The sequence below is a fragment of the Nanorana parkeri genome, unplaced genomic scaffold (genome assembly GCF_000935625.1).
Source record: "Nanorana parkeri isolate BGI_ZX_2015 unplaced genomic scaffold, ASM93562v1 scaffold28, whole genome shotgun sequence".
In the NCBI taxonomy this organism is placed as follows: domain Eukaryota; kingdom Metazoa; phylum Chordata; class Amphibia; order Anura; family Dicroglossidae; genus Nanorana; species Nanorana parkeri.
In genome coordinates, this window is record NW_017306296.1 from 951,757 (window position 1) to 964,541 (window position 12,785).

General features: G+C 42.8%; 1 protein-coding gene across 1 annotated transcript in view; it reads left to right on the forward strand.

Annotated features, from left to right (window-relative positions):
• Positions 1–853: 853 nt before the first annotated feature.
• The window catches only part of MCM8 (minichromosome maintenance 8 homologous recombination repair factor), a 34,375-nt gene continuing 22,443 nt past the window's right edge, over positions 854–12,785 (forward strand). The window contains exons 1-6 of the mRNA XM_018566665.1: positions 854–1,010; positions 2,206–2,298; positions 7,763–7,845; positions 10,202–10,348; positions 11,702–11,805; positions 11,901–12,099. Coding sequence (XP_018422167.1) covers positions 854–1,010; positions 2,206–2,298; positions 7,763–7,845; positions 10,202–10,348; positions 11,702–11,805; positions 11,901–12,099 — 783 coding nt within the window. The remainder of the gene's footprint in view (positions 1,011–2,205; positions 2,299–7,762; positions 7,846–10,201; positions 10,349–11,701; positions 11,806–11,900; positions 12,100–12,785) is intronic.

The window sequence follows — 12,785 nt, forward strand, 5'->3', positions numbered from 1 at the left end:
GGACCCCTGATATTTCCCTTTTAAAATAGAAAAAGAGATTTAGAACACAGAGTCCTCAATCTCTTTTTCTGTATCCCCTGTTATCAATGAACAGGAATCCTCTATGAGTGTTCCTGTTCATTGATAACTTCAGAATATAGTATGTTTACTATAACAACAACTATGAATGAACAGGAGGAGATTATATTAACCATACCATATCCTCAATTATCTACACTCAGCGATCACCGATCGCTGAGTGAATGTAGCCTGCTCTCCCTCTGACACACACTGTCACAGGAGGCTGAGTGAGCAGTGCGAGAGGAGAGCCCAGCCTCCTGTGACAGCGCTGTCTCCGCCCCCACACCGCTCTGCCGCACTGTGATAGGCGGCCGAGCAGTGTGGGTGGAGAGACACCGGCCGCTCACAGCTCTCGCCTCCCACAGCGCTCGGCCGCCTGTCACTTTCTCTCCTCCCCGCTGGGACACAGAGCAGCGCCCAGCGGGGAGGAAATAAATCACGGATGCGCCGATGTATCGGTAGGAAAATGGCACTTTTGGCATTTAGCCAAAAGTGCCATTTTTGGACGATATGTTACGGCGGCCGATATATCGGTGCACCCCTAATTTGCAGTGCTTGGTTAGCGGTCCCTCGCACCCAGAAATGGTAGGGGACTTAGATGAGTATGACTTGCTTTGACAGGTGAGAAATAAAAATTCCATGCAGTATGAGTTACAGGGGTGATCAGGTATGGCAATATAGCTGCTTCTAGTGTTCCCTCTTCAGTACATGTTCAGTACAATCATTTTTCTCCTGTCTCCTTTGAATTCACAGAGAGCCGTATTGCTGCATGAGGGATCTCTAATGCTATGGAATGAGCCAAAGCTGCAGAGGAGGATCAAGAGGCTGGAGAGGTGGTGGAGGAGGAAATCAGTATTCAGGGACATGGAGAGGCCGACCCTGGAAGCAAAGAGGCAATGGGAGGGGGCAAAGTGGACCATTGAACAGAAACACTGGAAATGGGCCTTCATGTAAGCAAGACAAATGTTTCTGATTTTTTTTTTTCCCCCTAAAAACCATAGGTGCATTCCCACTTCCCAGTTTTTTGTTTTGCAGCTACGTCAGAATGTTACTGTGAGCTGCCTCTTTTGTGCGTTTCTAGTAAAATGCATCTTCCATACAAAAAAAATGGCAACACATACTTGTGTAACACATACCTCAAACACATCTTTAATGTGGTGAAACTCTAGTAGAGGGGAAATGCAGGGATGTGATTGCAGCCTAAAGCTAGGTATACACTGGAACATTTTTCCTTCAGCTTTTGGACTGAAAAATAAATAAATTAGCAGATGGAACAATCTCTGGATGGAGCAATCACACGCTGCAGCTATTGTATTTTGAATGTTGGCCCGACTGGCTGTGAAAATCCCTTCAGCCCTCATTCACACTGTAATCGGCCCGCACGTACAGCTCCGTGCTGCGTGCACGGCCGTATCGAGCAGCTCCCGGGAAGGACAGGTGCTGCGTGTGATTTGTACGCAGCCCCCGTCCTTCTCCTTGGGATTACGTGGCTGTACGCCCCCCTATGCTCACCTCAAGTGCAGGTCCGTAGGGGTGCATGTTTCCTGGCTCGAACGCAGACAGGGCAGGTGAGCGTAGGGGGGCGTATGGCCGCATAGTCCATTAGAGAAGGACGGGGGCTACGTACTAATCACATGCATCACTTGTCCTTCCCGGGAGCTGCTTGGTACGGCCCTGCATGGAGCTGTACGTGCGGGCCGATTACAGTGTGAATGAGGGTGAACAGTGCCTGCATCTAATTGGATGCAGGTGCCGTTTGGATGATATTTTCTTCTGCATGGCTCCTTTGATTTTTCAGTTGAAGGATGTCAGACAAGAGCTGGTAGATAGGGCCACCCACTGAGTGAATTATGGATGTTTCATTTGCTCTGTGTATAGCCATCTCTAAGTTATCCTCAGTAGTCACATTGATGTGGGGTAAGGGGATTTATGATCAGACCTGTTTCATGCAGATCCTTTTGTGCCTTTTTCTTTTTTTTTAATACGGAGGGGAACGGGGATCCTATTGTCAATATTGTCTTGTTCACAGAAACCCATACATTGGTTTTATGCCATTTTACTAGCATAGTTTTCAACGCGTTACTTTGAGATTAAGTAATCCACCTGAATCAACTTCTGTTTTCATACAACTGATTATTTGTATAGGTTTTCCTGGAGCACCTGCCAGACCTCGATATACCCAGACTACGCTGGATAAATATGTTCCATACAAAGGCTGGAAGCTTTACTTCTCTGAAGGTACAACATAAAAACATATGAGCGTTATACCAAAGAGCACTCCCATGCTAATCTTGATGCGGCAGCAATAAATGAAAAGTGCTTACGCTGACTCTATACTCCTTTTATTTCCAGTGTGCTATCAGTCATCTACTGTCCGGGTTCCTCCTTTGTGTTTCATCAACTATCCTTAACAGGGCAACATTTTTCAATTTGTGCTCATGATTACTGGTGTCAGGAGTCAGGGAAGACGCACAATTTCTCTCTGCAATATATAAAAGCATTTTGATGCTAGTCATACCCTTAACCCTGTGACTCCCATTAATTATAGTATATGTCTTAGTATTGTACCTCTGCATTTTCTTCTATTGGATATTGAGGCTGTTGCCTGCTGATTATACTAAAGTAGATTGGACGGAATGAAAAATTCTCTATATTACTTTCAGCAGTGAATAGATTGCAAAGGAAATGTACGTGCTTTGTGTCCCATTCCTGAGTTGTTGTTTTTTTTTTAAAATTTAAATTAAGTTTTATTGTAACTGTGGGCTTTTCATGTTTTTGCATTCTTTCTCTTAATTTCTTTTTCATTTATAATGTAGAGTGCAAGGTATTTACATGCAGAAACCAATTATCAGCATAGCGAAGGAATACATTTAAATTCTGTCTTTATTGACAAGTAGATTTTATTGTGGCATGTTTCTTCGGTGTGCTGGTGACAATTCCTTTCTGCGTTGATTGGGGTGGCACCATCCATCATCATTTCAGCACCCAATACCAAGGGCTATACCGGTCAGGAGTGCAGTGGAATATATGCTGGACTCCCAAGGTATTTACATGACACCACTTCCAAATCACAAAACAAAGATCTGTTCCTCATTTCTGAGGAGCAGATCAATTTAATTTAATTTCTTTATGCTTGTTTGGCCATTTGTACATCAAGAACTGTCAGTCTGTGGCACAGATACAGCCTATGCCATTTTTTACCACTTCATCTATAGGTGTATAGCCAGCTTATCTGCAAGTTTTCTATGGTCAGATAAAAAAAGTGCAACAGATTCCTCCATCTACGCTAAACTGTGTGGATGGAGGAATCTTCCACTGGGCCAGGCTTCAATATCTTGCATTGTCGGCCCCGCTGGCTCTCAAAATACCTGAACAATGCCTGCATCCAATCAGATTAATCAGGTATTTTGAGGGACAGTGGGGCAGACTAGCAAGATACATGAGAGCCCATTCACACCACATCCAGATTACCTCCAGACCAGACTGTTTCCTGACCCAAAATCCATCCTAATGTATCCCTATGATATTTCTGGCCTCTGTTCCCACCAGCGCAGAAAAATACTGCTTGTCATATTTTGTCTGGTCTTGAATGGGCTGGAATGCATCAGAAATGCACTGGAACGCACATGTAAGACCATTTTAAGCTAAAAAAAAGAAAAACTCCAAACACAGCAAAATTGCTGTAAAATCGCAGCAATGCAGTATGTTCCAGATCTGGTCTGGAAAATAGCGTGAACCTGCCCGCAGTTCCAGTGCAGTCCAGAGCAGACAAATGAGACGTGCAGTATTTGTCTGGTCTGGTCTGGAACAGACTGCGCGGGTGTAAACAGAGGCCAGAAATAGCACAGGGATACATTAGGATGCATTTTGGGTCCAGAAACAATCTGGTCTGGTCTGAAGATGATCTGGATGTGGTGTGAATGGGCCCTAAAGAGGGTTCTTTTTTATTTCGACTGTATAAAAAAGACTAATGTTTCTGCTCTGTAGAAATAAAAAAATATACAGAAGAATGTCATTTTAAAAATGTGCTTCTTAAAAAGGAAAAAAAAGAATTTATTTAAAACGAGACAGATCCGTAGAAAAAGATGGTGTCCAATGAACCTCTGTCATGATCTACAAAAATAAAGAAAATAGGCAGATTTCAAAAGTTCTGATATATGTGTAAATGGCTAAACCTTTCCATTCCCATTATCCTGAGCACAGGGAATACATTTTATCCTTCTTTACATGAAAAAGCTGAGTGCCTTTGTTCTCATGGGTCACCTTCCTCCATGGAAGATGTGACATATGGCAAAGTTGAACTCTGGGGAGAGGCTTCCTCTGCTACCTTTGTGTGAGCAACAATGAGCAATTTCTGTACAGCTCTTGCTTTAATAGAAGCCTTTCTCTAGGTACACAAAGCAACAGGAAAAAATACCAAATAATCCCACTGAGTATCTTAGGTTACCGTAAATCTTTACAGAGCCGCAGCTAAATAAAGCTCTAGCAGTCTCCTTATGTGAATCTGTTTTCACAGATCTGTCTTCCGGAGTCTCTGCCCTACTTTCTCTGCATATTCTCTGCTCTGGCTTCGTTATGTAACTAATACTGGACAAAAGTCTTCTACCTGCTACTTTCTCTCCTGGATTCCAGCTGTGCACCTTACACACATTTCCTCTCCTACTGCATTCTCAAACAGTGTTCAGAATAATTACATATAATTGCACGTTTTTACATGTTTGAAAAGGTGAACCTTTGAAAATTCATGATTTGTAAATGTATATGAAATCCCCGATAAGAGGCATCAGGCTTACATTTAGTGCAGCTGAATCTTTTTATTGCCACTTGTTATATAAATGGAACAATAACTGCTAATGTATGGGCATGGAAAATGTCTGATTATTAGCAGTATAAAGCCCTTTTGAACTGATGAAAAAAGTACCCATTGCTAAACATTCCGTGAATTTCCGCTCTATGGGAATGTATAAAAACACCCTTTCATTATCTTGCATTTTCCCCCCCAAAAAAAATGTTTAAAAAAATCACTTTTTTCTTTAATAAAGAAGAACTCTGGGTAACATTTTTCATGACCCTTGCAGTGGGTCAAAGTTGTGCTTGAAATTTTAGTTCAGGGAGTGTAATTGCCTGAAATATGTCCAGATGACAGCTGGAGGTGGGTACACGTTCCCTGTAATTTGTTGAGTGGTAGAGGAGATATTTCTAAAGGTGCCCATACACCTTACGATTATCGGATGAAACCTTTTGTCCGATGATCGAATAGACGTACGATTTTCATACGAGAGCTCCATCCTGCCCCGATGTTCGCAAGAATAATTTAGCTGTAATTAACTAAAAGCACCTGGACGAAATGCGGTAATTTATATTGCCGTATTTTCGTTAGCGCAAGCGCAGTGTAGATCGTACGACTTTTGACGGACGGAAACGCCAGCAACCTTACGAAAATCGTACGATCTAGCAAAGTTTTCAAACATGCTTGATCGTCAAAAGTCATACGCTTGTACAGTAATGTCGGTCGGACACTGCAATGCACACATACGATTATCGGACGAAAAGTCGATCGCATGCGAAAATCGTCCGATAATCGTAAGGTGTATGGGCACCTTAAGAGATCTGAATTCCTCATGGCTGTCATCAGTGTGATTATTTTCTCAGAGAGTCTAATGATGCAACTAAAAGGTGGCACAGAGTGCAGTTTAACATCTGTGTCGCCAGAAGGGGTGTGTGGGGGGCTCTCACTGAGCACAAAACTATGTAAAGTCTTGCCCAGAGGAAATAGCATCAGACCACATTTCTCAGGGGTGCTTGGATGGTGACAGACAACTTTCAGGCAATGAAATGCAGCACAGAATCATAAAGCAGGAATGGTCAGACAGAATGGAGGTCAGGGCCGGTGCCAGGTAAACATGGTCAGGGTAGACCTGGGTAAAGCGGAATTTGAAGCACATCTACTTTGAAGTGAAATTGGAAAGCGTAAAGTAGTGAGAAGAGCTGAGAAACGTTCAGCAGATGGCAGAGGTAAAAATGTAGATCCAGTAAGTTTCCACGCATTGCGGAAGAAGAGAACAAGCTAGCCACCCACGATCTGCGAACAATGTGCAGCCATGGGTGAAACATCACATCGGGTGGGGGATAGGCATAGAATCTGCAGAATTAAAAGCTCTTCGGAGTGTTATACCTTCCTTTGTGCTGTGTAAGAGGTGTGGGTGGTTCATAAATAGTACGTGCATTGCTTTTCAAATTACAGTATTTTAAGGTACAGTAAAAGTAATGTATACATTTTTGTGTAATTCTATTTATGTTCAGGACTAAAAATGACAAAGTTTCTTAAAAAAAATATTTTTAGTCAACCACCAGTTAGTGCACTTGAGTCAGTTCTCTTCTTCTTTTGCTGCGTTATTTTACTACTGTGCTCTGAATTCGGTATACTATGATCTCCTATTCAGAACAATCACACCGCCGAATGATCAAAGGAAGGATACCCCCTCTTCCTCTCCAGCCTATATGACACTGTACTGACATTCATTTAGAGAGGGAACATTAAAGATTAAAGGAGAACTATGACATGAGTGATTTCCACTCACCTCATAGTTCTAGCCGACCTGTGACAATAAGACTGTCACAGGTCGGCTCAGTAGATCGGGAGGTGAGCGAACACATACCGGGTTCGCTCACCTCTCGATCCTGTCACGGCTCTCTGCCATGACAGGGGGAGGGGCTGGGTTCCCCTCTCCCCGCTCCGATCCGCCAGCGCTGACTGGCAGAACGGACGGGGAGGGGGCGGGTACAGCTGGCTCTGCCTCTAGATAGGCAGAGCCAGCTGTCACTCATGCAGCTGGGCGGATCCCGACGTCTAAGTCGGGATCCGCTCCGGCTGCGGCGTCTCAGTATTCCGCGAGCTGTAGCTCGCGGTATACTGAGCTTAGGGTAACGGGAGGACGCTAGTTTGTGTCCTCCCGTTACCCTAAGGAGAACTATGGGGAAAAACACTGACCCCATAGTTCTCCTTTAAAGGTGTATTGCTATATGCACAATGTACAAGCACGCAGTATAATTAAGAATGCTCACTTGCACGCATTCTCACAGTTTGACACAAGACCTTGGCAGCAGAAAAATTAGAAAAACGTAATAATATTAGCAATATCCCAGATATCATTCCCCATTACTGAAGCTGTAACCAGTTCAGTATTGGGCATTTGTTCAGCTGTCCCTTGTGCTTGTTTTAGAAGTGGTCAGCGCGGAGGCATGGGCAGAACTACCCACACCGTTACTGGAACCTATACAGTATCCTACATCACTACTACTACTACATGTGTAGTCATTACATTTTTATTTACTGGTTGCATGTATTTCTACCTGTCGGCAACCATTGTATGAATAGAAGGGAGTAGCCAGCCCTGCCCTATGGAGTGTTTGGTCTGGTCAAGTGGGGATGATGATGCTGCTGCAATGCATTTATGGAAACACTCCATACTCCCTCCTTTTTTCTAAAGCTTGGTATCGCTTGGCACCATTTTTCAATCCTCAATTGAGGCCACTTCAAGGAGGACCAAACAGAGGCCAAAGAGTGCCGTACCTGTTGTAATTGCATTCACAGTGGTAAACGTAGATATATAAACCTAAAAATGGAGCTACCCATTACTGGGCAGTTATGTTTTATTTACTGTATATATTATTTCTTATCCACTTTCACTGTGTTTGCCAGCTTACAGTGACAGTTCCCCGTATGTGTTAAAAGTTCAAGCCTTTGAAAGATTCTTCACAAAGCACATTGAATATTATGACAAGGTAAGTTGAAAAGCTTTATTTTAATACAGAGCCCATTGAACTATACACATCTTACATCTACACTCTCTCATTTTCCTGCCGCATTCAAGTTAGATCTTTCTAAAAAACCGTCTTTTTTTTTTAATACAAGCCAACTTTTACCAAATATTTCAATGGATATATCCTTTATATAAACTTTTAATTATATGCAGAGCACTTTTGTGGGTCATTTTATAAAAGCATGGACTTTTGACCTAAAGGTACCTGAAATGGCTTTTATTGTTCTGTAGAATGTGTTCTGTGAGCCTCAGGCACAGGGTACAAGTTGTAAATGGCTCGCAATGTAAGATGATCACACACTGGAGAATGCACAGACTTCTTTGTTATTCAGATGTCGGCACAAAACACAGATAGCTAGAAGTATTTACACTTCTAATGCTTTATACAGCATTTTCAGTGTGTACCGGTGTATGAGTCTTTTATGATGATGCAAATGTGTATAGATGTCACCTGCACACCAAAAATCCATTCAGGATCCCAAAATGTTCATTTATTGAAGATTCTTGTCACAAAACAAGTGCTTTCGGGGGCCGCACAGGGTCCCTTCATCAGGCTTAGCATTGACCTGATGAAGGGACCCTGTGCGGCCCCGAAAGCGCTTGTTTTATTACACGAATCTTCAATAAATATTTTGTGATCTCGAAAGGATTTTTAGTGTGCTGATGACATCTATACACATTTGCTGATACTGGCGGCGCCATCCGCAGTCACTGCGAGCACCCCCCATTACACGGGATATTCGTTACTGAGTGCAAAAAGCAAGATTGAATAGTTTCCTTTAGATGCCTTCCCATATCTCTTGAACCCTTACTCCCAAAATCAGAGGTTCTATTTATGGTGTGCATGCAACTCTTTCTGACAGGACTTATCGGCTACACTGCTTAGACAATGCTTGCCTGGTTCCAGGCAAAACCTTTTTTGTTTTTGTTTTAGATGGAGTAAGGAAGAGTTAGAACTTCTGTCCACCTTTTACTGTTGTTTAAAACCCTATTCTGGATATCTATATTTACACTCTGTGGCAAAACGTTTGTGAATACCTGACCATCACACCTACAGTTGTGCTCATAAGTTTACATACCTGGCAGAATTTATGATTTCCTGGCCATTTTTCAGAGAATATGAATAATAACACGAAAACCTTTCTGTCACTCATGGGTAGTGTTTGGCTTGAAGCCATTTATTATCAATCAACTGTGTTTACTCTTTTTCAATCATAATGACAACAGAAACTACCCAAATGACCCTGATCAAAAGTTTACATACCCCAGTTCTTAATATGGTGTGTCAATGACAGTTTGAAGTCTTTTTTGGTATGTGTGGATGAGGCTCTTTATCTTCTCAGATGGTAAAGCTGCCCATTCTTCCTGGCAAAAAGCCTCCAGGTCCTGTAAATTCTTGGGCTGTCTTGCATGAACTGCACGTTTGAGATCTCCCCAGAGTGGCTCAATGATATTGAGGTCAGGAGACTGAGATGGCCACTCCAGAACCTTCACTTTATTCTGCTGTAGCCAATGACAGGTCGCCTTGGCCTTGTGTTTAGGATCATTGTCATGTTGGAATGTCCAAGTACGTCCCATGCGCAGCTTCCGGGCTGATGCATGCAAATTGTCCTCCAGTATCGTTTGATAACATACTGCATTCATCGTGCCATAAATTCTGACAGGTTTTCGTGTTATCATTCATATTCTCTGAAAAATGGCCAGGAAATCATAAATTCTGCCAGGGTATGTCAACTTATGAGCACAAGTGTATATGAGCATGTTATTCCTAAACCATGAGGATTAATATGAAGTTGCCTCATTTTGCAGCCATAGAAGCATCTAGGTTTCTGGGAAGGCTTTTCACAAGATTTTGGGGTGTCAGTGGGAATTTATACAAAATATAAATTGTGAGGTCGGATACTGATATTTAACCAGAAGACCTGGGATAGCAGCTGATGTATCAATTAATGCCAAACGTGATTAGTAGAATAGATGTCAGGGCTCTGTGCAGGCCTCCGACTTCCTCCACACCAAACTCATCCAACTGTGTCTTTTATGGAGATGGCTCTGTGAACAGGGGCACAGTCATGCTAGAACAGAAAGGGCCTTACCCAAACTGTTGTCATGAGGTTGGAAGCCTACAATTGTCTAACATGTATTTGTATGCTATAACATTAAATGTACTCTTCACTGGAAACACCTAGACTTTGGAGGGCAATCCATATACAGCCATTTAATGTAGGTGTGCTGGTAAGGTGTCCACAAACTTTGGCCATATAGTGTATTATTCTAGTGCTTTAGAAATTAGTCATAAATACTCATATTGTTTTCCACAGGATGAAATTGAAAGAAAGGGAAGCATTCTTGTGGATTACAAGGAACTCCTGGAAGATGATGAACTTACGACATCTGTTCCTCTGTCCACTGAACTGAAAGAGATGCCTGAAAAAATACTGGATTGTATGGGGCTAGCAATACACCAGGTGTGTGCAAATAACCTACTTACATTGGAATGGCCGATGGATAGGCCACAGCTGGCATTCCTAATGCTCACATGTAATGCTCTCCATCCATTGGAGATTTTTCTTTTCTTTTTAAAAAGCAACTGAGCTACTGAAACTCTTTTGTACATTAGTTGGTGCATGACCGGTTTTTAATCCTAGCACACTGACAGCAGAGTTGTGATTTCTATTCTGAAAAAGTTTTCGTTCTATGTTTTTTTAAACAAACTTTTATTCTGTTTTTGCGGCTAACCCCCAACGGGTATAGCCGTACCTTACCATGACATACAATACAAAGAATACGAGGTTTTCTCACAGCTACCTCGGCATTTGCACCAGAAATAACAACTGGTTGCCCCAGTAACTATAAGCAATACTCTACAAGCCTATTGTTGCTTACATACTACCCTGCTATTTCACCAACATCCTTACTTGTTGCTGAGTAAGAGTTCTATGTTTTAAGCCAATGTTCTAATTATAGAATGTTCCAGCACTTGTAAGATTCACACTCCATGCATCAAAATCATGTTGTTTATTTCTTTATAGGACAGTGAAAGTCTCCTGTCTTATCTATAAGTAAGACAATGGCAGCTGATCATTCCTTACCAGTCATTTTTCTTGCAAGATTTTAATATTATTTCTAGTTTGCGGTTATTTTCATTGCATTGCATCATAGAGCTGCTGGCGGGGCAGGGTGTGAGCACCATAAAGCTGCTGGTGGGGCAGGGTGTGAGCACCACAGAGCTGCTGGAGGGGCAGGGTGTGAGCACCATAAAGCTGCTGGAGGGGCAGGGTGTGAGCACCACAGAGCTGCTGGAGGGGCAGGGTGTGAGCACCACAGAGCTGCTGGAGGGGCAGGGTGTGAGTACCATAAAGCTCCTGGAGGGGCAGGGCATGAGCACCACAGAGTTGCTGGAGGTGCAGGGTGTGAGCACCACAGAGCTGCTGGAGGGGCAGGCTGTGAGCATCATAGAGCAACTGGAAGGCCAGGGTTTGAGAGCCAAAAAGTTGCTGTAAAGGGCTAGGGTGTGAGTCTGTACAGAACAAGGATTTGGTGTTTATTAGGTCATGGTGCATGGTGGGAACTGTACATGCTGTTGAGTGAAAGACTAGTATTGGTCTTTGTTTCTACTTTTTTTTTCTCCAGCCATAAAATAGCCCCCATTTACAAAAGTGTATGAAACAGGAACAGTCTTTGCAAAAAACCTTTGTTCTTTTTATATAGTTGTAGACTGTCTGGTCACATTAAGCAACACAAACATTTCCAAACACTTTGATAAATAGGATCCTGTGCATTCATTTATACAACCCACAAATGTACTCTTATGTTTGCAGGTGCTAACCAAAGACTTGGAGAAACATGCAGTGGAGCTACAGGGGCAGGAAGGTCTTCCGCTAGAGGAGACCCCCATAGTTGATGTGCCATACATACACGCTAGGTAATTACACAGTTATCTGTCTCCTTAGACTTAGTGTTTGCAGTTGGTATATACTATAACTTCATGACTTTTCTCTTTTTGTTATTCATTTTCAGGGTGTACAATTACGATCCACTAACCCCTCTGAAAAACCTCAGAGCTAATTTGTATGGCAAATATGTGGCACTGCGTGGCACAGTTGTTCGAGTTAGTAACATCAAACCAATATGCACTAAAATGGCCTTTGTATGCAACATGTGTGGGGATGTACAGAGCTTTCCTTTTCCTGATGGGAAATATACGCTTCCAACAAAGGTAATAGCTTTTATGTTCAAGGGACAGGTATAAGCTTTTCAAATTCTGGTTAATGAGTAGAATAAGCTTGGCAATGTACATTGCTTGTAAGCAGCCCCATTCTTGCATATTAGTTCATATCACAGACCCTTCTTGTGGCTTGGTTTGCCCTATAATTATTTGGAAATGAGTATAGCTGGAGCAGCCAATGAAAATATATAGATGTACGGTAAGCTTCTAGATATAAAGCAGCGGTTTAGTCCCAGTTCTTTTTATTTTGTCAGCATATGACTTTCACATTTAGAAGGTAGCTGTCATCTTGATTAGTCCTTTAAATTCATGCTTTTATTTATTTCCAAACTTTGTACCTTTTGAGGGCAAGTTCACACCAGCCACAGTGCATTCCAGCCCGATTGGTGCCGGAATGCACTGGATCGCATTCCGGCTGGCTCACTTTGATTTGTGGGTGGAGGGGGCGCTACTGTGTATTGGACTCTGTGGCACCGCAGCCACACCCTCCGGCCGCAATGCGATCGCCGGCACCCAAACACGTGGCACATCAAATCCTGTGTTCCGGTGCAGTCAGAAAAAATTGTGCATGCAGCATTTTTTCTGACTGCACTGGACCGGAACACAGGCACTGATGTGCCACGTGTTTGGGTGCCGGCGATCGCATTGCAGCTGGAGGGCGTAGCTGCAGTGTCATT